The sequence below is a fragment of the Mercenaria mercenaria genome, chromosome 3 (genome assembly GCF_021730395.1).
Source record: "Mercenaria mercenaria strain notata chromosome 3, MADL_Memer_1, whole genome shotgun sequence".
Taxonomy (NCBI): domain Eukaryota; kingdom Metazoa; phylum Mollusca; class Bivalvia; order Venerida; family Veneridae; genus Mercenaria; species Mercenaria mercenaria.
The window spans coordinates 42,452,458-42,478,667 of record NC_069363.1 but is presented as its reverse complement, the minus strand read 5'-3'; the positions used below and the strand labels follow the sequence as shown (position 1 = coordinate 42,478,667).

At 36.4% G+C, this 26,210-nt stretch overlaps 2 protein-coding genes across 2 annotated transcripts in view; one reads left to right on the top strand and one right to left on the bottom strand.

Moving 5' to 3' along the window:
* On the bottom strand, window positions 1-25,361 carry LOC123524971 (sister chromatid cohesion protein DCC1-like). The gene is made up of 12 exons (XM_045303623.2): window positions 25,265-25,361; window positions 18,692-18,856; window positions 17,677-17,842; window positions 17,231-17,365; window positions 11,535-11,625; window positions 10,490-10,628; window positions 8,938-9,026; window positions 8,358-8,434; window positions 7,894-7,971; window positions 4,571-4,656; window positions 2,566-2,628; window positions 1-152 (listed from the first exon to the last, which is right to left on the bottom strand). Exons 1-12 carry the CDS (start codon window positions 25,288-25,290, stop codon window positions 44-46), a joined length of 1,224 nt encoding a protein of 407 aa, XP_045159558.1. The 5' UTR covers window positions 25,291-25,361; the 3' UTR covers window positions 1-43.
* The window catches only part of LOC123524972 (transmembrane prolyl 4-hydroxylase-like), a 21,894-nt gene continuing 21,012 nt past the window's right edge, over window positions 25,329-26,210 (top strand). Inside the window, exon 1 of the mRNA XM_045303624.2 lies at window positions 25,329-25,526. Within this exon, the coding sequence (XP_045159559.2) occupies window positions 25,359-25,526 (168 nt within the window). The 5' untranslated portion in view covers window positions 25,329-25,358. The remainder of the gene's footprint in view (window positions 25,527-26,210) is intronic.

Here is a 26,210-nt window from a genome sequence, read left to right as displayed (position 1 = left end):
TATGTATTAAAACTTTATTGCATTTTATATATACAATTCACTGTCAAGTAAGGGGTTTCCTTGAGTTGTACATTTTGACTCCATTGGTTGTAGATGCTCGTGCAAATTTGGTCAACATAGCGGTAATATTCATTTTGTCTGTCTCAAGGTCCCTACAAAACAAGGGAATAAGAGAGATTATTTCTTTTTCTTTTTTTTTTTTAAATAAAAAATTTCAGATCTCTCCAGAATAGAAAGTTCATCTACTTTATGTTAGCCCACAAAATAGTTCCAACTAGAATGTAATACATACCATGCACTTCTGAAGTTTAAAGACTGGGTGAGAAATATTGTATGTTGTAAACTGACATGGGCATTTAAAAAAAGGTTTTCAAGTATCTTCATTTTGAAATGATACAGATTCAGTCCCCTTCTCTTTCTGGGAAAAAAACTAGATACATGTCCAAAGGACACAGGTGCCCCCACTCCCTGTCACTGTACATGGTAACACAACTGGGTGTAATGTTTTTTTAAGATAATAATATATACAGCACAAACTTTTAAGCACTTTATCGGTATTTTTCATTAAGTCAAGGACCATATTTTTGGTCTAGCCGAGTGAAAACCCATGCAGAACACCAGATGCCAAACTCTAGGTGAGACACTTCGAGATACATGCAACACAAACTTGTTACTTTTTGACTAAGTCAAGGGATATAACTCTGGTCTGGCTGAATGAAATCTCTAACATGACCCCGGGAGCACAATTTTGCATGCTAAACAATATTGTTGTAACGTTTCATAGTCCTATGTCAAATACTTTTTGAGATACATGCAACAGGCAAATTCAATGAACTGGTACCCCCAGCCAAACAGATTAAAGGTTTTACCATTGAAGAAGCATTATCTGCCTGTGAAAAGAACTGAAATGCCATTGAATTTCAGTATTCCTATCAGTTATTCAGAGAAACCAATTTTTCTATTTTTAGTAATATTGACCTTAAGCAACCCAAAACACATCTAAAAACATGGCCTTCATACAACCTTCCTAAATTTCAAGTTTTATCGAAATGCCCTTTTCCTTACTGAAGTGATAAAGCAATTTTTTCTTATTTTAGTAACAGTGACCTTGACCTCAACCCGTGACCAGACTGCATATCATATATCAGTTTCCAAGAAAGCTATATATTTACTATTTAAAGCTTGGACATAATATCCAATAACAAAAAGACACAAAAACCCTACTTTCCCCCCATTTTTTTTCTGCTGATTATGGCACCTCACCTAGTTATCATTATAATAGAAACAATGCACTGGCAAAATAGTAACAACAAGGCAGTCTGAACGACAGCTAAATCCCCCGCCACTGTTGGATAGTGAAAGGGTAAACCTTTGACCTTTAGCTGTGACATTGACCTTGAACTGATATGGCTGACTCATGAATTCTGTACAACATCTTGATGAGGTGATCGATTGACCCAAGTTTCATGAAAATCCTTCAAGGGGTTTAGGAGATACAGAGCTCAAACCTTTGACCTTGAGTTGTGACCTTGATCTTGAGTTGACATGGTTGACTCATGAGCTCTTGATGAGGTGATCATTTGACCCAAGTTTGATCAAAATCCTTCAAGGGGTTTAGGAGATACAGAGTGGATACAAAATGGAAGGCTCAAACCTTTGACCCTAAGCTGTCACCTTCAGCCAGCATGGCTGACTCGTAAGTTCTGCACATCGTTTTGAGAAGTGATCATTTGACCAAAGTTTATAAAATTTCCTTGAAGGGTTTAGGAATATAGAGCGGACACGAATGGAAGGCTAAAACCTTTGGACCTCGAGTTGTGACTTGACCTTGACCAGCATGGCTGACTCATGTGTTCTGCATATCGCCTTGCTGAGGTGATCATTTGACCCAAGTTTGATGAAAATCCTTCAAGGGGTTTAGGAGATATAGAGCGGACACAAAATGGAAGGCTCAAACCTTGTGACCCTCAGTTGTGACCTTGACCTTGAGCCAGCATGGCTGCCTCATGGGTTTCTGCGCATCGTCTGATGAGGTGATCATTGACCCAAGTTTGATGAAAATCCTTCAAGGGTTTAGAGATATGGACGGACACAAAATGGAAGGCTCAAACTTGACCACAGTTGTTGACCTTGACTGAGCTGGCATGGCTGACTCATGGTTCTGCGCATCGTCTTGATGAGTGATCATTTGACCCAAGTTTGATGAAAATCCTTCAAGGGGTTTAGGAGATATGGAGCGGACACAAAATGGAAGGCTCAAACCTTTGACCATCAGTTGTGACCTTGACCTTGAGCTGGCATGGCTGACTCATGGGTTCTGCACATCGTCTTGATGAGGTGATCATTTGACCCAAGTTTCATGAAAATCCTTCAAGGGGTTTAGGAAATATGGAGCGGACACGAGTGTTACGGACAGACGGACAAAAGGACAGATGACAGACGGAGACCATTCCTATAACACCCCACCACTTGTGGCGGGGGATTAACAATAAAACATCAGATATATTGGAAGTTACATAAAACTTGTGTTTTTAATGGCATTAGATATCGATCACAAATACTTACTTGATATAAGGAGTAATTTCTTCTAACCTCCATTTATCTTTTGTCCTAAATAAGGCATCAAATCTGAAAAGTTCAGAAAACATGTCTTTGTAGCAGGATCTGAAATATACTGTTTTTCTTTGTTGATAAGGATAACTGAAGCAGTCAATACTGCAAAGCCTTTGACTCGACTTGTGGGGTACAACTCTAACTGATGATAGAATATAACACTGCTATAAATTTTCACCACTATGCTTTACTGGTACACTTTAACAAGAGGGCCAAGACGACCCTAGGTCGCTCACCTGAGTAACACACCATAACAGTGTAAACAGGTTTTACCTAGTGATTTCATGGAGACAAATATTCTGAGCAATTTTCATTAAGACTGGACCAAAAAACGTGGCCTCCAAGACTTCATGATAAAAAACAATCTGACCAAGTTTTATGCAGATAGAATCAAAAATGTGCCCCCTAGGGTGTAAACAGGTTTATTCTTTGATCTGATCTGGTGACCTAGTTTTTGACCCCACATGACCCAGCTAAAAGTTCATTCAATATTTCATGCAGACAAACATTCTGACCAAGTTTCATGCACATCAAATGAACAAGTGTTAACAAGCTTTTCTTTTGATTTGACCGGGTGACTTAGTTTTTGACCCCATATGACCCAGTTTCGATCTTGTCCTAGGAATCATCAAGATAAACATTCTGACCAAGTTTCATGAAGATAGGGTCATAAATGTGGCCTCTAAAGTGTTAACAAGCTTTTCCTTTGATTTGACCGGGTGACCTATTTTTTGACCCCATATGACCCAGTTTCGAACTTGGCCTAGAAATCATCAAGATAAACATTCTGACCAAGTTTCATGAAGACAGGGTCATAAATGTGGCCTCTAGATTGTTAACAAGCTTTTCCTTTGATTTGACCTTATGACCTAGTTTCGATCTAGGCCTAGAGATCATCAAGATTCTGTGCAAGTTTGTATCAGATCAATGCATAAATGAAACCTCTATTTGGCTGAAAGGGTCAGAACAGAAAATTTTGCCCCTTTCAGGGACAGTAACTCTAGAACCCATGATGGAATCCAGCCGGTTTTCAAAAGGAACCGAGATCTTATAGTGACTTAACTTGTGTGTGTGTTTAAATCAAATGTAAAATGTCGCTTCTATCGTGTTCATAAGTAAAAATTAACAAATTTTGTCTCTTTCAGGGCTCAATCAGGGGGCATAACTCCAGAACCAATGATTTGATCTGATGGAATCATCATGGAATCCAAAATCTATTGTTGTTAAAGATATTTTGCGAGTTTGTATCAAATCAAACCATAAATGAAGTCTCTATATGGCTGCAAAAGCCAAAATAGCAAATTTTGGCCCTTTAAGGGGCAATAACTCTGGAACCCATGACAGGATCTGGCCAGTTTTCGAAAGGAACTGAGGTATTATGCCAATACAAGTTGGGTGCAAGTTTGATTAAAATTGATTACAAAATGTGGTCTCTATCGTGTTCACAAGCCAAAAATAGCAAATTTTGGCCCTTTAAGGGGCCACAACTTTGGAACCCATGCTGGAATCTGGCCCGTTTTCAAAAGGAACCGAGATACTATGCCAATACAAGTTGTGTGCAAGTATGATTAAAACTGATTGCAAGATGTGGTCTCTATCATGTTCATGAGCCAAAAATAGCAAATTTTGGCCCTTGATGAGACCTGGCCAGTTTTCAGAAGGTACCGAGATATTATGCCAATACAAGTTGTGTGCAAGTTTGATTAAAATCAATTGCAAAATGTGGTCTCTATCGTGTTCACAAGAAATTGTGGACAGACGGCGGATGGACGACAGATGATCACAAAATACACCATTATGTTCAGTAACACTTAATTTACTGCAAACTTAACAGTATTTGCATTTCAGAGAGAAAGTACGCATTATTCATGTTATAAAGTCTCTTCAAAAATATTTGAAAGCTTTGGCAACTATTATTACCACTACATCAAATGCAAACATTCTATGCAAGTCTTACCTTTCAGCAATATCCTCAGGTAAATTATCTACTGATAAATATGATATCACCTCTGGTGTACTTTCTCTGTCTATTAAAGCCATGCCCTGAAAGAAACAAAATACAAGTCACCTTTCATCAGATAATTCCTAACAGTCTGTTTAAAAGAAAGTTAAATGTGTCCCTCTTAAAACTGGAAAGTCACCATATGATATAAACCATGTTGCCCAAACAAAAAGCTATACTGTATTGCCCAAACAAAAAGCTATTTTCAGACAGTAAATGTAACAAGAGCTCGTCGAACACGAAATGCCCCCCTTGATGCATTTAGTAATTGTACAAGGAACAGAAATTATATGCACACTGTAGATAAGTATATGTAAACCATGTGACCCACAGGGCGGAGCCATATTTGACCCTTGGGGAATAATTTGAATAATCTTAGTAGAGGATCACTAGATGATGTCATATACAAAATATCAAAGCCCTAGGCCCTGTGGTTTTGGACAAGAGGTTTTTCAAAGCTTTTTCCTATATAAGGCTATATAAACCATGTGACCCTAGGGGTGGGGCCATATTGACCCCAGGGAAATAATCTGAACAATCTTGGTAGAGGACCACTAGATTTTGCTACATACCAAATATCAAAGCCCTAGGCCCTATGGTTTTGGACAAGAAGATCAGAAACCATTTAACTGTTCCTGGCCAATGTGACCTTGACCTTTGACCTAATGACCTCAAAATCAATAGGGGTCACCTGCTGGTCATGACCAACCTCCCTATCAACTTTCGTGATCCTAGGCCTAAGCGTTCTTGAGTTATCATCCGGAAACTGTTTTACTGTTCAGGGTCACTGTGACCTTGACCTTTAACATACTGACCTCAAAATCAATAGGGGTCATCTGCTGGTCATGGCCAACCTAACTATCAATTTTCCTGACACTAGGCCCAAACGTTCTTGAGTTATTGCCTGGAAACCATTTTACTGTTCCTGGTCACTGTGACCTTGACCTTTGACATACTGACTTCAAAATCAATAGGGGTCACCTGCTGGTCATGACCAACCTCCCTATCAACTTTCGTGATCCTAGGCCTAAGCATTCTTGAGTTATCATCCGGAAACTGTTTTACTGTTCAGGATCACTGTGACCTTGACCTTTAACATACTGATCTCAAAATCAATAGGGGTCATCTGCTGGTCATGACCAACCTCCATATCAACTTTCATGATCCTAGGCCCAAGTGTTCTTGAGTTATCATCCGGAAACCGTTTTACTATTCAGGGTCACTGTGACCTTGACCTTTGACATACAGACCTCAAAATCAATAGGGGTCATCTACTGGTGATGACCAACCTCCCTATCAACTTTCATGATCCTAGGCCCAAGCGTTCTTGAGTTATCATCCGGAAACGGATAGGTCTACATTCCGACCGACCGACCGACCGACATCTGCAAAACAATATACCCCTCCTTTTTCAAAGGGGGGCATAATAAAAGACAACTTTGTAACGGTGCATACATCCCTGTCCTGGAAGTACTGTTATTATAATATCAAGTAGTTCAACTGAAATGGATTGTCTAGTCTAGAACTGACTCATATGACCAACATAGATAAATTTCTTCAAACTGTCATCTGAATGCAAAAAGCATAACTTGGGCAAAAATAAAACTGGCTTAGACGTGAAAAAGCAATTTCCATATACGAAAGATCTTTTAAATGTGTATTTTTTTCTTGAAGTATTTCTGCTTTTGGTAAATAATGCAGTCAGATATTTTCATGAGGCTAAAAATTCACTACCATTATTTTTAGATAAGAATGTAGATTGCTATGTAGAATATTTGCAATATATGGCCTGTTTACAGACTGATTTCAACAACAGAGGGCCAAGATGGCCCTAGGTCGCTCACCTGAGAAACACACCATAACAGTGTAACCATGTTTAACCTAGGGATTTCATGAAAACAAATATTTTGGTCAAATTTCATTAAGATTGGACTAAAAAAGTGGTCTCTTGAGTTTAAACAAGTATTTTCTTAGATATGAACTAGTTTTTGACCCCAGATGACCCATTTTCGAACTCGGCCTAGATTTCATCAAAGCAATCATTCTGACCAATATTCATGAAGATCAATTGAAAAATAAAGCCTCTATCGCATACACAAGTTTTTTCCTTGATTTGACCTAGTGACCTAGTTTTTGACCCCAGATGACCCATTTTCGAACTCGGCCTAGAATTCATTAAAGTTATCATTTTGACTTAATTTCAGGAAGATCTATTGAAAAATACAGCCTCTATGGCATATACAAGCTTTTCCTTTGATTTGACCTAGTGACCTACTTTTTGACCCCAGATGACCCACATTCGAACTTGACCTAGATTTCATCAAGGCAATCATCCTGACCAAAATTCATGAAGATTAATTGAAAAATACAGCATCTATCGCATACAGAAGGTTTTTCCTTGATTTGACCTAGTGACCTAGTTTCTGATCCCAGTTGACCTTTTTTTGAACTCAGCCTAGATTTTATGAAGGTAATCATTCTGACCAATATTCATGAAGATCAGCTGAAAAATACAGCCTCTATCGCATACACAAGGTTTTTCTTTGATTTGACCTAGTGACCTAGTTTTTGACCCCAGATGACCCCTTTTCAACTCGGCCTAGATTTCATCAAGGCAATCATTCTGACCAATATTCATGAAGATCAATTGAAAAATACAGCCTCTATCGCATACACAAGGTTTTTCTTTGATTTGACCTAGTGACCTAGTTTTTGACCCCAGATTACCCATTTTCAAATTCTGCCTAGATTTCTTCAAGGTAATCATTCTGACCATGTTTCATGAAGATTAACTGAAAAATTCAGCCCCTATCGCATACACAAGGTTTTTCCTTGATTTGACCTAGTGACCTAGTTTCTGACCCCAGTTGACCCCTTTTGGAACTCGGCCTAGATTTCATCAAGGTAATCATTCTGACCAATATTCATGAAGATCAATTGAAAAATACAGCCTCTATCGCATACACAAGGTTTTTCTTTGATTTGACCTAGTGACCTAGTTTTTGACCCCAGAAGACCCATTTTCGAACTCGGCCTAGATTTCATCAAGGCAATCATTCTGACCAAGTTTCATGAAGATCAGTTGAAAAATACAGCCTCTATCGCATACACAAGCTAAATGTTGACAGACAGACAGACGACACACAGACGCCGGACATCGAGCGATCAGAAAAACAGCAGAATTCACATTCCTATATTCAGTAAATTAGCATAGACAGGACATATATTTCCTAGTGAAATTTCAGATTTTACACACAGTCAATTTACAGGTAACTCACTTCTAACTGGAACAGATTTGTTTTCATTCCTTCTGGTACACTCTTCTCCCATGTTGATAGAAACTGGTTCAAGTTAAACTGAAATATTTATTAGAAGCAAATTTAAATTTTAATACTGAATGTGTGTTTTCATCAGCATTTAGAAATAAGGTCATTCCTGTATCATCAAGAATGTTGTAAATCAAAGAAATTTACCAAATAATGGAGCAAACTTTTGGAAATCATGTGGTAGAACACTGGAGTAAAAACTACAGCAGCTGTTTAATGGGTAATTATACTGAACAACACTCTTCTTACAAGACTGGTCTCTTACTAGGCCTACATCAACCGGCGTTAAAAGGCGGCTTATTGCTTAATATCAATCACTTGCCTGCTGCAACATATATAATTTCCATATGACATGAACAGTGAAAGTGTGAATTAAACCAAATAAACTGGTGTGTAATTCTTTCTGCTAGTTTTACCTTTCTAGCATGTTTGAGGATCTGCTCAGCGAAGAATCTACAAACTTTATCTTCATCCAGTCTGTAGTAGTCAATATCTGTAAATATCAAACTCGCATGTAACTAAAAGGCCAAAAGCAGAAACAGATCAGGGCATATTTCTCCCTTATAAAGCTACGTCCAATATAAGGAAGCATTCCCATTGCAAAGACGTATGTACCCCCCCCCCCCCCCCCCCCCCCCCCTCCAGCAACTCTGTGACTAAAAAGTCCCAGCAGATTGGTAAAAATTGGTAAAAACAGTAGTGCAATAATACAATGCCACAACTTGATATGATGACATGATACTACTATGCGAATATGTGTCAACGTAATATTAACATCTCACTTCAGTATTGGATTATTGCAATATCGTCCCTTCAACCTAAGGATGACATTAAGAAAGAACAATGTTTCGCACTGTCACCCTTAGGTCTAGGGAGTGATATCAAAATACTGATACTGCATTTTCACATCTTATTGTGTCAATCTAATAACCACATTTTTTGAAAACCTGGTTAAAACCAGAAGCTTTTGAATTTGACTAATATACAAAGATTTACCTATTTGCATTCTGTTTTCATCATCATCATCATCAGTTTTTGGTGATATTTTCTTGGAAAAGTTCTTCAGAACATGACCTATCACATTCCTAGAAATGAAATAATATAATAAATGCAGGCAATCACTGTAAACATGAGGTTATGGTAAAAAAGTGCAGCAAAATTCTGCTCTTCATGCAGTCTATAAAAATTTGACGCATTACCAGGATAAAAAAATGCCAGCTACATTTTTTTTAATGTGCATTCCTGTTGAAAAAGAAGTTTTCACCTTCTATACAGACCTTAAACCCCCAACTGCCATATAAAAGCCAGAAGATGGCGCTGGGGCAGGTTTTTATATAAATTATGCATGTTTCACATCAGAGATCCCTTTTTCAAAATTTTAAATAAACTACTGAATAAAAAGTTATGAAAAATTGCAAAAATACACATTGAAACATTCTTTATCAATTGGTGTTTTTATTTTTTAAAACAAAAAATTGTGAAGTATAGTTTCAAAAAATTATTTAAACCTAACTGCCAAAAATTTGAATTTGCCGGGAGGAGCTAATGAGGTCATGAACCCTAGAGAAACAGAGAATGTAAACAATTCCCACGTGGTTAATTTTATCAACAAACTTGATCAGCAGAAGGCTTGATGTATCAATGGAATTAACACCTAGAGTGCATTGTAAAACTTTTCCAGAAAAGTAATTTTGAATTTTTAAACTGAATAGAATATCATATTCAATCATTTCTGCAGTTATATTTTTATGTGTTATTTAAAAAATGTTTAAAGAAATAGGGAACTAAATAACAGACATAGAGTGATAAATTATTTCAAATAGCTTATCATTTTTATTAGACCTTATCACAGCAACACTTGCTAATTTGTGTGCATTGTGCTACATCTCAGACTTAAATAGTTTATTATTTCTGCATTTATTGCTACATTATCTCAATTAATGGACCTGCCAGCAACAGAAAAGTTAAGAATGTTTGATTTCAAGTTTCACTGTTCAATTTACATTAATAAGAAGTTTAAAAATCAGGAATGCTAGTCTCAATTCAATTTTTCATTACAATGATATTGATATGGATGCACAAAATATGTATAATATTAATTTGTAATCATCAAAACATGTAAGTTCATATTTCTTCTTCAACTGACCATTGTTTACATTTGCTTGTGAATCATTGAAAGTGAGCTATTTTTAGCTGACAGACAGCCTAGAGTAGCCTTGTTATTTGATAGGCTCCTCCTACAAAACTTACTGCCAGGGTAGTAAAAGTTGGGGCTTTAAACACATACATTCTTCAACAGGAATGCCAAACCTTAGAAATAATTCTTGTAAAACTGATACAAATATTTTGGTGGTTATATCAGACTGCATTCTTATCTTAATTCATGTAAAACTAAGACACGTTCTTCAAAGGGAATATCAGACTGTGACCTTGCCTTGTATATTTCTTGTTAATCAGTGACGTATTCTTTAATAGGAATACCAGACTGTGGCCCAAAGTTGGAAATAATTCTTGTAGAACAAAGAAGAATATCAGACTGTGTACTTACCTTGGAAATAATTCTTGTAAAACAAAGACACATTCTTCAATGGGAATACCAGATTGTGTCCAATCATTTTCATCACACAACTGTAACAGGTGGGTCATCACTTGGACAAGGAAGTCAAAATCAAGCACTCTCCAGAAACCTGTGACAGATGACAGATTTCTAAAATAAGTTCCATGCCTGTTTAATGTGTTCATTATTCATAATTTTAAAATGAAAATTTCTTCAATAAACTTCAAAGATAGTTCTGATTTCCTAGACTTCTAACAATTCAAAAGCATACCAGTTTTATTAACCCTTATCATGCTGGACACATCCGTGCAGCCTGATCATGATCTGCAATGTTTGCCATTCAGTCAGTATCTTTTTGATAAGTACCCCATTTAACCATTAATGGAACTGTCCAAATTGAAAGATGGACAAGTTCATTACAGAAATTTAGCAGGGTAAGGATTAAAGTAAAATCTATGCTACTTTCCTGCTCATTAACTACATGTACATGAAATAACTTATACAACAAGAGACTGAACTAAAGTACCTTCATTCATCCCAACGTTCAACATACGCAAATGCACCTGATTACACCTTTAAATGCATAAGCTGGAGAGCAAGCTCAGCCAACTTTAAAACTTGATTTCTACAGTCAAAAGCTGTAGCTTTTATCATATGATCAGGTAAGTATCAAAAACAAAACTTGACAAAATTGTACCAAATACACATGTCGGCCAAGATTAAACATTTACATTGTCTGTACAGCACATTTTTAAAAGTTGGTTAATAACATTTGACAACCACTCCCAAAGTTTCTACCCAGTATTAGATGTATTTCCTCTTTCAAGACTTGTGACTGGACAATATGACAAGTCAGCATGCGCAGCACTGAATAACAAGAAATTGTGGACAGACGACAACGGATGGACGACGAACGAAGGGCGATCATGAAAGCTCACCTTGTCACTATGTGACAGGTGAGCTAAAAAGACAGACTTGTGTCTTATCTATTATGATTAATTACAAAAGTTATCTTTACAATATATAAAATACATGCCATCAATTACAAGTGCTTGCATCTTGTCTAAAGCTTTCAGTATTTCTGTCTCACTTCCTTGAACCAGATCCAAGATTTCATTGAATGTGTACTGAAATATACATGCCACAACATGATCAAAAACTAAAGACATTCAACTTAAAATTACCTATTTCAAAAATGAATAGCTATGCAAAATAAACTTTAACACCAATATTGCAAAAAACTGTTAAAATTTCAGTGTTGTCAGGAAATGACTCCCTATAATTTTACAAATTTCTCTATGTTCACAAAAATCATATGTACTCAATAAAATATTTTACAAATGACAAATCATTATTTTACAGGACACTAGACACTTTTGTTTAGGAGTGGCATGACTAAATTTATTCATTTATTTTATTTATTTGGGTTTTACGGTGCACCAACAAAGTATAGGTTATATGGCACCAAACAGGACTACAAATGGCATGACTAAAAGCTGAAAGCTGAAGTTTCACAGCCAATAAAATCCTACTGAAAAGGAACAAGGCAGTCTGAAAGACAGCTATATCCCCTGCCACTGTTATGGGTAGTGAAAGGGTTGATGGCATTGGGAGGAACCATTAAACATTCGAGGTATGACCTTGACCTTTAGCTGGCAGGGTTGAATTTTGAATTGTTTAAGGGAATATTATAGTCAAGTAATATTAAAATCCTTCAAGAGGTTTAGGAGATACAGAGCAGACATAAAATGGAAGGCTTAAACCTTTTACCTTGAGTTGTGACCTTGACCTTGAGCCAACATGGCTGACTCACGAGTACTGCACATGGTCTTGATGAGGTGATCATTTGACCAAAGTTTCATGAAAATCCTTCAAGGGGTTTAGGAGATACAGACCGAACACAAAATGGAAGGCTCAAAACTTTGACCTTGGCTTGTGACCTTGACCTTAAGCCGACATGGTTGACTCATGAGTTCTGCACATCATCTTGATGAGGTGATCATTTGACCAAAGTTTCATGAAAATCCTTCGTGAGGTTCAGGAGATATTGAGTGGACACAAAATTGAAGGCTCAAACCTTTGACCTGGAGTTGTGACCTTGGCTTTCAGTCGACATGGATGACTCATAAGCTCTGCACATTGTCTTGATGAGCTGATCATTTCACCAAAGTTATAAAGACATATAAAAATTGAGTAAATTTTAATAGCTCATTTAATATCGTAACTATTTTATATATTGGCGACTAATAAAACGCTAAGCCAAACTTCTGAAGCAAACTGCGAAGTCAGCATAAAATTGGACTGGTTTACTTTTTAAATTATAAAGGAATGTTCTTTATGATGTACCCCTAATTTTAATGTTAGCACAAAGGTGTGATGTGATTTTCTAATTGTTTATGCTCTATTTATTTATTTATTTGGGTTTTAAGACGCACCATCACAGTATAGGTTATATGGCGCCAAACAGGACTACAAATTTTGGTTTCATATCTCATTTACATCGAAATAACAGGAGGACCATGATGGTCCTGAATCGCTCACCTCTTCCCACATGACCCAGTTTTGAGTATGATGTCGTTTTTTTCTATTATTTGTGACCTAGTTTTTGAGCTCATGTGACCCAGTTTTGAACTTGACCTAGATATTATCAAGATGAAAATTCTGACCAATTTTCATGAAGATCCATTGAAAAATATGGTCTCTAGAGAGGTCACGAGGTTTTTCTATTATTTGACCTATTGACCTAGTTTTCAAAGGTACGTGACCCTGTTTTGAACTTTACCTAGATATCATCAAGGTGAACATTCTCACTAATTTTCATGAAGATCTCATGAAAAATATGGCCCCTAGAGAGGTCACAAAATTTTTCTATTTTTATACCTACTGGCCTAGTTTTTGACCGCACGTAACCCCGTTTTGAACTTCGCCTAGATATCATCAAGATGAACATTCAGACCAATTTTCATACAGATCCCCCTGAAAATATGGCCTCTAGAGAGGTCAAAAGATTTTTAAAAATTTTAGGACTACTGGCCCAGTTTTTGATTTTCAGTTGACCGTTTCAAACTTGACCTAGATATCATCAAGATGAACATTCAGACCAATTTCATACAGATCCATGAAACATGTGTCCTCTAGAGAGGTCAAAAGGTTTTTTTATTTTGACCTACTGACCTAGTTTTTTTAAGGCACATGACCCCGTTTCAAACTTGACCTAGATATCATCAAGGTGAACATTCTGACCAATTTTTATAGAGATCCCTTCACAAGTATGGCCTCTAGAGAGGTCACAAGGGTTTTTTTATTTTAGACCTACTGACCTAGTTTTTTGACCGCACATGACCCAGTTTCGAACTTGACCTAGATATCATCAAGATGAACATTCAGACCAATTTTGATACAGATCCCATGAAAAATATGGCCTTTAGAGAGGTCACAAGGTTTTTCTATTATTTCACCTACTGACCTAGTTTTTGAAGGCACGTGACCCATTTTCGAACTTGACCTAGATATCACCAAGATGAACATTCAGACCAACTTTCATACTGATCCCATGAAAAATATGGCCTCTAGAGAGGTCACAAGGTTTTTCTATTATTTGACCTACTTACCTAGTTTTTGATGGCACGTGATCCATTTTCGAACTTGACCTAGATATCATCAAGGTGAACATTCTGAACAATTTTCATGAAGATCTCATGAAATATATGGCCTCTAGAGAGGTCACAAGGTTTTTCTATTTTTAGACCTACTGACCTAGTTTTTGACTGCACGTGACCCAGTTTCAAACTTGACCTAGATATCATCAAGATGACATTCAGACCAACTTTCATACAGATCGCATGAAAAATATGGCCTTTAGAGAGGTCACAAGGTTTTTCTATTATTTGACCTACTGACCTAGTTTTTGAAGGCACATGACCTAGTTTCGAACTTGACCTAGATATCATCAAGGTGAACATTCTGACCAATTTTCATGAAGATCTTGTGAAATATATGGCCTTTTAAAAGGTCACAAGGTTTTTTTATTTTTTGACCCACTGAACCCAGTTTTTGACGGGTACCCTACCAATTTCGAACTTCCTAGAAAAATCATCAAAGAACATTCTGACCAATTTTTATGAAGATCTTGGAAAATTAAAGGCCCAAAAGAGGTTTACAAGGTTTTTTTTATTTTTAGACCTACGACCTATTTTTTTTTGGCACTTTAAACCCATTTTTTGAACTTGACCCCAGATTATTTATCAAATGAACATTCGACCAACTTTTTATAAAGATCCCATGAAAAATGTGACCTCTAGAGGTTTGGTTCCCCCAAAAACCAAAGTTTAAAGGACGGAAAGGCCCCACAAACGGATGACGGAATTCCGCGGAAACCCCAAACTCACCTTGCAATTTGTGACAGGGGAGCCAAAAACCCCAGGTATGGAATCAAAAATTTTCATAAACCCGCGGAAAAAAATGAGTTTTCAGTAAAACCAAGTGTTTTAAACCCTTTATCCCCTCTTTCGATCATGCAAGGGAAAAGGGAGTGGTTTTCCCAAAACTTTTCATACACAATCTCCCAAAAAACACATGGGGGGTTTATGGGGTATAAGCGATACAAAAGCAATTTCTGCAATTATAAATGGCATAATTAAAATTTTTAAAAAGCGACCATGACTTTTCAAAAAAGTTTTTTACTTGTCCCGGGGCATTATTAACCTTTTGCACAATTCACATCATGTGTTTTTTATAATCTCGGGAACGATCGAAAAGATGACAGGGTAGGCCCCTTTTGGTTTGTTTAAAAGGGCCCCGTTAAAAATTTTTACTTTTTCTTTCTTTTTTTCTTTTTTTTTTCTCTTAATAAATTGATTACTAAATTTTAAAAAGAAGGGCCATGATGGTCCCGAATTTCCACCCCCTTCCCCACCCCCTGACCCAGTTTTTTTTGGGTTTCCCTCCCCTTTTTTTTTAAATTAAATTTAAATAGTGACCTAGGGTTTTTAAAAGCTCAAGTGTCCCCAAATTTTTAACTTGACCAAGATATTATCAAGAAAAAATTTTGACCAATTTTTATTAAGATCCATTTAAAAATAGGGTTTCTAGAGAGGTCACGAGGTTTTTCTATTATTTGACCTATTGACCTAGTTTTCGAAGGTACGTGACCCTGTTTTGAACTTTACCTAGATATCATCAAGATGAACATTCTCACTAATTTTCATGAAGATCTCATGAAAAATATAGCCTCTAGAGAGGTCACAAGGTTTTTCTATTGTTATACCTACTGGCCTAGTTTCTGACTCATGTGACCCAGTTTCGAAACTGACCTAGATATCATCAAGGTGAACATTCAGATCAATTTTCATGAAGATCCATTGAAAAATATGGCCTCTAGAGAGGTCAAAAGATTTTAATAATTTTAGACCTACTGGCCTAGTTTTTGACCGCAGTTGACCCAGTTTCAAACTTGACCTACACATCATCAAGATGAACATTCAGACCAATTTTCATACAGATCCCATGAAAAGTATGGCCTTTAGAGAGGTCACAAGGTTTTTTTATTATTTGACCTACTGACCTAGTTTTTTAAGGCACGTGACCCAGTTTCAAACTTGACCTAGATATCATAAAGGTGCACATTCTGATCAATTTTTATGGAGATCCATTCACAAGTATGGCCTCTAGAGAGGTCACAAGGTTTTTCTATTTTTAGACCTACTGACCTAGTTTTTGACCACACATGACCCAGTTTCGAACTTTAACTAGATATCATCAAGATGAACATTCAGATCAATTTCATACAGATCCCATGAAAAATATGGCCTTTAGAGAGGTCACAAGGGTTTTCTATTATTTGACCTACTGACCTAGTTTTTGATGGCACGTGACCCACTTTCGAACTTGACCTAGATATCATCAAGATGAACATTCAGACCAACTTTCATACAGATCCCATGAAAAATATGGCCTCTAGAGAGGTTACAAGGTTTTTCTATTATTTGACCTACTGACCTAGTTTTTGACGGCACGTGACCCACTTTCGAACTTGACCTAGATATCATCAAGGTGAACATTCTGACAAATTTTCATGAAGATCCATTGAAAAATATGGCCTCTAGAGAGGTCACAAGGTTTTTCTATTTTTAGACCTACTGACCTAGTTTTTGGCCGAACGTGACCCAGTTTCAAAATTAACCTAGATATCATCAAGGTGAACATTCTGACCAACTTTCATGAAGATCCATTGAAAATTATGGCCTCTAGAGTGGTCACAAGGTTTTTCTATTTTTAGACCTACTGACCTACTTTTTGGCTGCACGTGACCCAGTTTCGAACTTGACCTAGAATTTACTAAGATGAACATTCTGACCCATTTTCATAAAGATCCCATGAAAACTGTGACCTCTAGAGATGTCATGAGGAAAAGTTTACGCACGCACGGACAATGGACGCTGCGCGATCACAAAAGCTCACCTTGTCACTTCGTGACAGGTGAGCTAAAAATCGATACTCGGGACATCAAGCAACTACTCAGTTAACAGGTTAACCATTGCCATCCCTAGAAATAATATATCTCAAACAGTGACTTGCTCTTGACTAAATAATTTTTTGTCTTTAAGATATGTATTATTGATCGGGTTGTGCCCTTGTGATATCATTCCTTCGCATATGAACTCCAAACAAATAACTGTTTTGGAAATATTATTTCTTAATATTTTTTTCAATTCTAAACAAAATGTTTGTTACCTTTTTGCCTTGATGATCCTCGTCCTCTTCACAAGCCTGCCCGCTGTACTGATTCTCCTGCAACATTGTACGTAGCTTCGCTAACCGTGGCTTACAAGGACGCAGCTCATAAAATGTGTGGATTACTGTATTTACCTGTAAAATATATAAATGGTCAACGTTTAATTTGTTTACAAACCCAACCTCTGTACGGGTTTTCTAACATTTGTCTGGACTTAGCCAATCATGGCATACAGGGATGCAGTTTACAGAATTTGTCAACCACTGTCCATAGACATCATTAATATATATTTAATGGTGTTAAACACAAATATCCCAGATGTAGTAATAAACTACTTTCTGTTTTATATCTTTTACTGAAATACCTCCTATTCAACAAGAGGATCACCAGTGACCTTCTGACCAATACCAAGAGTGAGATCAGTTAGTAACAACATTGCACTTACCTCTCTATATTCAACCTGAGGATCACCAGCGGCCTCCAGATCATTGCCAAGAGTGAGATCAGTTAGTAATAACATTGCATTAGAAACTTCTCCCTCCTTGATGTCATATGTATGTTCATCTGTACATAACACTGCGCTGTCTTCCTTATCTCCTCGTATAACCACCCTGGTAATAACAAAGAAACTAGTCGGATGATTGTGCGTAGTAAGCATCTGTGAAAGCAGGGCTGTTACAATTTTTGTAAAAGTGGTACATTACCCAACAAAGTGCTTCTTTCTTTCAACAGTAACTAAATATAAAACCTTCTGTTAACAACACATCCAAAGGGTAATCAGTACTAATCACCTCTACAACTACAGGTATTTACCTTCCCATTACCATACATGTGATCTCCCGGGAATAAGGGTCAAAATCCTGATTTTTCACATTTCCTCCCATCTCCCAGTAAATTTTTAAGACTTTTTTCCTTGCGACAATTTGACTGGGTCGATAATTACCGAGGACCGCCAAACATGTTTACCCTGTAAATCAAAGCGTCACTTCTCTGTTAATCAAAGAGTCACTGACTGTTGTGTATTATACATGTATGACACACATGTAGCTCGAGAAAATAGTTGTTTTTTGCAGGTGACTTGATAACGTGATTGTTTTGAAAAAGGATTAGACCAGCAGGACCTGTTCCATCTGTCTCACAGGGGCCCGGCTGAACATTGGCCCAATCTTCAATGCCAAATCAAATCCAGTAAAATTATCTCATTTTATGTTCAAAAGTTAAATACACAAATTACATGTAACAGCCCCACAAATTAGTGCTTTTGACCCTCCTTATTCTTTGACACAGAGTCTGTTCCCAGCTGAAAATGCCATGTCACCCCCACCCGAATTTATCAGTTGTTAAGATCAATAATTTTCTTGAACAATTTTTCCTTTACAACTATGTGAATTTTAACTTTGAAACTAGCTTTAAAGACAGTAAAATACTTGTAAATTATATGGAAAAAAAATTATATATACTTTTTCCCATTTTCCAAGGCCTGCACGACTGTTTTGTCCAATTCTAGTAGCTTGATGCCATCACTGTCTAATTGATGGGAGAAGTATATGCTCTGAGTTTTTGGTTTGATCTCATCACGGGTTAGCTTTGCAAAATCTAAAACAGCATCTATCTCAGTAAGACACCTGAAAAATACATGATGAAAATGGTATTCTAAATTGGTGGGTCAAAGAACACTACTGTTACTCATGGTGGAAAGAAACTAAATTTTACTTGTGTTGTTTTAATAAAAAAGTTAAAAATAAACAATGTTGATTTCTACCATGGAAAAAAATGCTAAAATGATATATCTTGTTTTTGCAACCATTAAGCACACTTATTATTAAAATTGCTATGTTCTGTGTATTTGTTCACTTAATGGTATAGTAATGGGGGTAAATGCAACTGTGCATAACCACATTACACCCCCTTCAGAACATAATTCCTCATTTGTAAAGTTGAAACTAGGGTAGCCAGAACAAACTTCCATGTGCCAATCTAATTTATATTCATTTATGGCTAGCCATCTCCCAAAAATTGAAAAACCTTAGGCCTAATCTTAAGAAACACTCAATAGAACAACCTTTTGTGTGGTCAGAAGCATTCTTTCATGATCTGACAAGGAAGTGTCCATCGGCACAATTGTCATGCTGATTATTTTTCTTATTTGCACGACAGTTGTACCTATTTTCCCTAAGTCTTGGGACACCCCTTAAATCTATAAAAAATAATTTTATAGGTTTGATTGACAGGTCGGATCTAAGCCATGTCTGCTGTGCGAATAACGAAAATAATCAGCTGAATGGTCAAGCCAATAAAGAAGCTGATATAAAAGATAAAGAAGTGCAGTGCTTTTTTAATGGTGGCGGGGCACGTAAGCAGGGGAAAATTGCACTGTAACCACTTGGTGGTCGCAATGCTGGATTTGAAGGGGCTATGATGTTTCCAAAATGGAGGTGAAGGTTATTATTCAATCCTGATACACATTTCATTGCTGAGTTCCTTGGGCAAGGCACTTTATCATGATTGCCTCAGTCGACCCAGCTGTAAATAGTTACCAGCAAATTGAAAATATGATTGTTTGCTGTCTCCCTACCTACCCACTTAAAATGCTGCACCCCAAAAGTTTTTACTGGACAATGCTGGTCAATTTTTTTTTAAGTTGCGATATGACAAGTGTCGCATATATTTCAAGTAAGCGAAATAATAAGTAAGAAAGTTTAAATTGTATTATTTTATTTCATCCTGTTATACAACAGATTTGTCTTATTTCTACAGAAGAAATATTCTGTAAGAAACAATCATATATCTACAGGTAAAAGTATAATCCCCCCCACCAAAAACAAAAACAAAAACAAGGAACTGCGTTCAATAAACGCTTGATGCCCCCGGTGGCATCCTTGTCGATAAAAAGCAACCTAAGTCCAAAAAGAGGTCAAGTTCAAGGTCAAGGTCAAACTGAGGTCAGGTGCTGTCTGAAGATGAGGAATGGTCACAGGTTACATCTGCATTAGTATCAAGTCATTCTAGTTAGGGGTATTGATGCTAGACAAAACGATCCCATTTGGTTAACCATGGACGGACAGACGGACGAACACACGGACAGGACAATCACTATATGCCTCCTGCATCAGTAGATGCCAGGGGCATAAAAATTGCCTACCTACCTACCAAACTTTAAAAAGTAGGGTTGGGAGACAGCAAAAAAAGACTTTATAATTGGTTTTAACTGTTCTTAATACAGGGCCGCTAAAAAGCTCTACAGAGCTTATGTTAATTGTTTCACAAAGCGACGGTAAATAAAGTTTACCTTTACCTTTAAAATAGGGAAAAAATTGCGTCGTGATAAAAGTAATACTTTTCATAAATATGTTCAACTAAATAAGAAAATGTTTTAAAAGCACATTGTCTCATGTTTTAAATGGTACAGTTTACATTATCATGTACATTTAGAAAGGGTTTTGTTGGTTGGGATATGTAAAAAAAAAATTTCTTGTTAGGGGAATTTTTTTCAGAAATAGGGGAAAAAAGACATACTTTTTGGACAGGGAAATGGGGCCGAATTTTGGCTAAAAAACGGCCTAAAAAATCACTGAAGTGGCAAGGGGTCTGGTAACCGGACCTCTAGGCCTGGAGTCTAGAGGTCTGGTAATCAATATATATGTACTATTATGTACTGTATTCCTAGTGTATTTAGTATTAGTATAGTGTAATTGCTGGTAAAAGTTATGATTTGTTGTCATAAAGTTGCCATTATTACTTTTTTTGTATATATTTTACTTATGATTAATCTCACTCTGGTTCGAGGCATATCTATAGTATATGAAATTTTAACAGCGATTATCACCATTATTTACTTACTGAAGCAGTAAAACAATTCATGAGCACAATCCATGTCTTAAATACCACGTGTCAGACAGGTGTGCTAATATATTCAAATGCACCACAAATAGAAATCTGCTTTTTCTGCAGACTCTTGGCTAGAGTCACTCGTGTTACTCTGTAGAGTTGGTCAGAGCCCCCTTAAGCCTAAAAAAAAAGAAGTTTTGTCTCTGGTCACCTGACCGACCGTAACTGTTTACCCCTGACCGTTTTTTTCTCTGGCCCAAAAAGATCAATCTACAAAATAACATGGCGCCTCCGATTTTGACCCTAGAAAATTGAGAAAAACTCGTATCTGACCCACACAAAAAATGCCCCATGCTTCGGCTTGGCCCGTGGAAATTATCTTTGATGTGTCTCGAGTTTGAAAGTTCTGCCCCTTGTCAATCAAAATCTTGGTGATTTTCAATATTGTTTGCCGCCACAAATGGAAGTACGGCTGTAGGCGGAGTGTTGTATATTAATTAGCTGCTGACAGATGTCAATCATGCCAAGTGCCAACACTGAAATGGTTTGTATTTAGTACAATAATGTCCATCATTATCAAAGGTCTTGACTGATCAATGTGTAAATCTTTTCGAAAACAATAAAGACTATACCAAACTTACAGATTATCTGTTTACAGATTGAGCTCTGAATGAAAAGTGAGAGTATGTATAAGGCAGAAACAGCGATTTTTTTCCTTCTTTATATAGTACCCCTAAAAGGACCTTTTCCCAATTGAAAAATGCAATCTTTTTTCCCCAATATCATCCAAAAATTCCCCAAAAGACCAAATCAGTTTGCATTTTGATGATTGCAGAAGGAAAACTTAGTTACATTGACATTCACCATGATTTAACCATTTAAACAGTTTGATTGATGCTATTTACATGGAATTAAAAGACGAAGCATTCTAAATGATGTTATTAATTAACTATAAAAATTCCCAATCTGAGTAAAAACCCCGCTATTTTTCCCAATTTATCCGGTACCGGACCTTTTCCCAAAAGGGAAAAAAAAAAATCACTGAGAAACAACAAATCTGGCCATAAATTGATCAATCTTTGATCAGTCTGATGTAATGACATTTGTTTACTCGCCAAATATCCCAGCAAAAAACAAGTATTGTTTAAGAATAATATGCTTACTTAAATTATTTGTTGAAATTATCGCCCGACACAATACGATGAATTTGTGCCTTTAATCCCTGCTGACTGCCTGATTGTAATTTTTTAATCGGCCAATTAATGTACATTCAAATTAGCACTTGACTGCTGCTCTCGCAATTTCTTTAACCCATTTAACAGTCAAAAGTCGCACATCAGCATGATCAGTGACTGAACACATGACTGAACATGTGTGCATCAAACAAATAGTCGCAATTCCTTTTATCCGTACGATAATTGCGTTTCATGTACACACACTATAAACAAGGAGTTTCGTCACCTTTTTTAATTACACTCTTATCGATAAACACTGCAGACACCTTACACATTAGAATTTTGTACAGTCGAGTGGGAGCTGTTAACGCTTCAGGCACAAGCTGACACGACGTCGTGTATTTGCTTTGTTGTTGGTTGGAAATTTTGCGGGTGAAGTTGATTTCGCTTTGATCAAGGAAAAAGGAGAAGTTCCGGCATAGAAAGCGACTTCTTCGCTCAAGTCGCTCCCTTGCGAGACCCCTGAAATAATATTGGCGATCTTCTTACAATATTTTGTGCGAAAGTTCAGACCGTGTGCGGAATAAAGTTTTCATCCACAGCACCCAGGCAATTCATTTATTGAAATCAACTGGCTGTATTTGAAATAAATTTTGAAGTAATTTATAATAAAATCAAGAAACAACATATGATTGACGCATAGGATCATGTTGAAGAAGGTTTAAGCCTGCACTTGTTAAATGTTTATCGGCTTGTAACACGTTGATTGAAAATTTTCAAAATCGCTGCGGCTTACAACAGCGCGACATGGGCTTAAATTGGATGACCTGTTATTTTTAAATAAAGTTGCAACAGTCTATATTAAAATTGATTTTAATGTTTTTGGTATCATTTTGAAGCTAAAACACTGAATAAGTTAAATATGTACATGATTATACTATCGAACAGATAGATTTCCTAAAGAATTGGCTGAGCTGAACTTTGGGCAATCGTAACAGGTTCATTGTTTGAGCTAATCAAACCCACAGGCATGAAAAAATCAAGTAAATGTGACAAGTAAGGGAAGTTATTGTTTATCAAGTATTTCTGAATCTGACACTCCATAGCCAGTGACATGTACAGGTGATGACCCATAGTTTTTAAAGCCCGTGACCAGAAACAAGACTTTTTTTGTGGCCTTACAGTCTCAGACAACTGACATAATTAACATTTTTAAACACATGAAAACCCAGGACTTGGCATTATAAATTCAATCATGTTTATAGCATGTTACATGCATGGAATAAAAGAAAGAAATGTTTTTAATGAAGTTATTAACTTATTATCAAAAATTCCCAATTTGACTTAAAACCCTGCTATTTTTTCCCAATCTGAGTAAAAAACGCCATTATTTTTCCCAATGCAACAGGTACCCGACCTTTTCCCAAAATGGCATAAAAAATTGTTGAGTTCATTACCTATCTAAATTTATCAGTCCCGAGAAAAACAAGAAATATAAGAAATATTATTTGATAAATGCTTCCGATTACGGCATACAAACTGCTATTTATTATTTATCGAATTTGCTATCGTATTTTTCTTGGGATTAAAGAATTATAAATACATGAAGATTCTACTTATTTCCTGTTACTTACAATATATTAAAAATGATGAGAAATATATGAAAGCAAACATTGGAAAACATCTCCAGATTTTAAAGATGGCCAGGCTATCCGCACGACGGTCGTGCCAATAATTTTCCTTATCCGCATGATGGTCGTGCTGATTATTTTCATTATTCACATAACAGTTGTGCCAATTATTTTCGATATTTGCACGACGATCATGACTGGAAAGTCATGCTGATTATTTTTGTTATTGAGATGTCTAAAATACTACAAATTCAAAATTTAGTTAATCTTTTCTGAAGTTTTCCCTGCTTATCAGATCTCCATAAAGTACCCATTATTTGACAATTTTTGCATGCACCAACCCGCATTATGTTGAAACTTAAGTACGATTTATTGAATTATAAACTTACATGTAGTATGAAAAGTAAAATTACTGCATTACAGTATGATAACTATAATTATTATTAATGTACACGATTGCAAGAACATGTTTTCAGTGCATTTTTTAAAATCTATTTGCAACTGATAAAATTTTTCAATTAATTTTAGTAATAATGGTATTTGTTGCGGTGTTGTTTTAGATAAACATAGATTTAAATATCTTAAACAATCTTAAACAGTTACCGGACCCTAGCCACTGCCAAACAGGTCTAGGAAAGTGGAATATTTACAGATTATCTGTAAATTTACAGATAATCTATAAATTTACAGATTTTTCAATCTGTAAATTTACAGATTGTGTGTATGAAAACTGATGAAATTACATTTATCCTCAAAACCGCAGCTTGGAATTAATTGGTTTATTTACAGCATGCATAAATTAAGGTCATTTGTGGGTTTCAGCCATTTTTGTTGACTTTGAGTTTTTGGCATTTTAAGAAAAATCAAAGTCAACAGAAATGACCTTTATTTATACATACCATAAGTAAATCAATTAATTTCAAGCTGCGACTTTGTGTCTAAATATAATTTTAGCAGTTTTCAAACACTTGATCTGTAAATTTACAAATTGAGAAATCTGTAAATTTATAGCTTATCTGTAAATTTACAGATAATCTGTAAATACTCCACTTTCCTAGACCTGCCAAAAAATAACTGTTGGCACAAACTTAGTGGAGATCCGGAGTCTCCACCATCTGAGAATAACTATGCTCATCTCGTTTACTAAAAATTCCAGATTAAATTTGCGACTCATGCCTCTTTGTGATTTAAGTATTCTCAAAGGAGCGTTAAACAGGCAAATTTGGATAAACCATCATCTGGTACGAATGAAATTTGGTACGAATGATTAAAAGTATAATGACATTAACTATGTTCTGTTAAAATGGTATTGGCAAAATTGGCGATCAAACCAAATGATAACATTTGGTTACACTGATGTTTTTCAGTCTGAAAAACTTTACAATGACTATATTTCAACCGTTTTTCCTGTTCATATATTTCCATTTTCTCCCGCGCTTTCTTTTCCGGTGTACACGTAAACAAAACTCTTCAAAAAGGAGGTAACTCGAAATATGCAAGGGTTTCTTAAATTTTTTGTTACAATTAATGTCTTTCTGACAATTTACTGTGATAATGATCAACAGAGGAAGGAAGAGCATGGCTACTGTGAGAAAACTGACGATGGTGTGACATGTGACAATGATGATAACTTGAGACTGACACGTCTAGATGGCGGACAGGTTAGTCAGTGTTGGTTCCTTCTTAGCCTTATTTTATGATATGATATTTTATAGTTGTCATCCCTCTAAAAGTCAAAAGTTATATGCTGTCCCTAAACTACGGAATCCGGTTAGTGCCACATTGAATGTCGTGTGTCACTCGCGGCACACGACAATCAAGGCGACACATGACACAATGCGGGTCATTGCAACTCAATGGTCAACAACGTACAACACGCACAACATTTTAACATTTGAATGTTGCATTATGGCTCTAGGTTTTGACAAAAAATATAGTAGTAAAAATTGAGTATCATTGTTCATTGTCGAGTGTGGTGTCGTGTGTTGCATTGAATGTCGTGTGTTGCATTGAGTTGTCGTGTGTCGTACTAAGAACGCGACATTCAAAGTGACACACCACAATGTACAACGACACTCAACATTATATTGCGCAAATGTCGCGGAATTGTCGCATGTCAAGGTAATTTATTGAGGGCAGCACACAGCATTCAGTGCGACACACTACAAGCAACAACACACTACAGTTTATTGCGCAAATATTGTCACGACACGACACGACACTCGACAATGAACAATGGCACTCAATTTTTACTACAACATCTTTTGCCAATGAGACATTCAAATGTTAAAATGTAGTGTGTCGTTGTACATTGTCATCTGTCGCATTGCAATGTCATGCGTCGT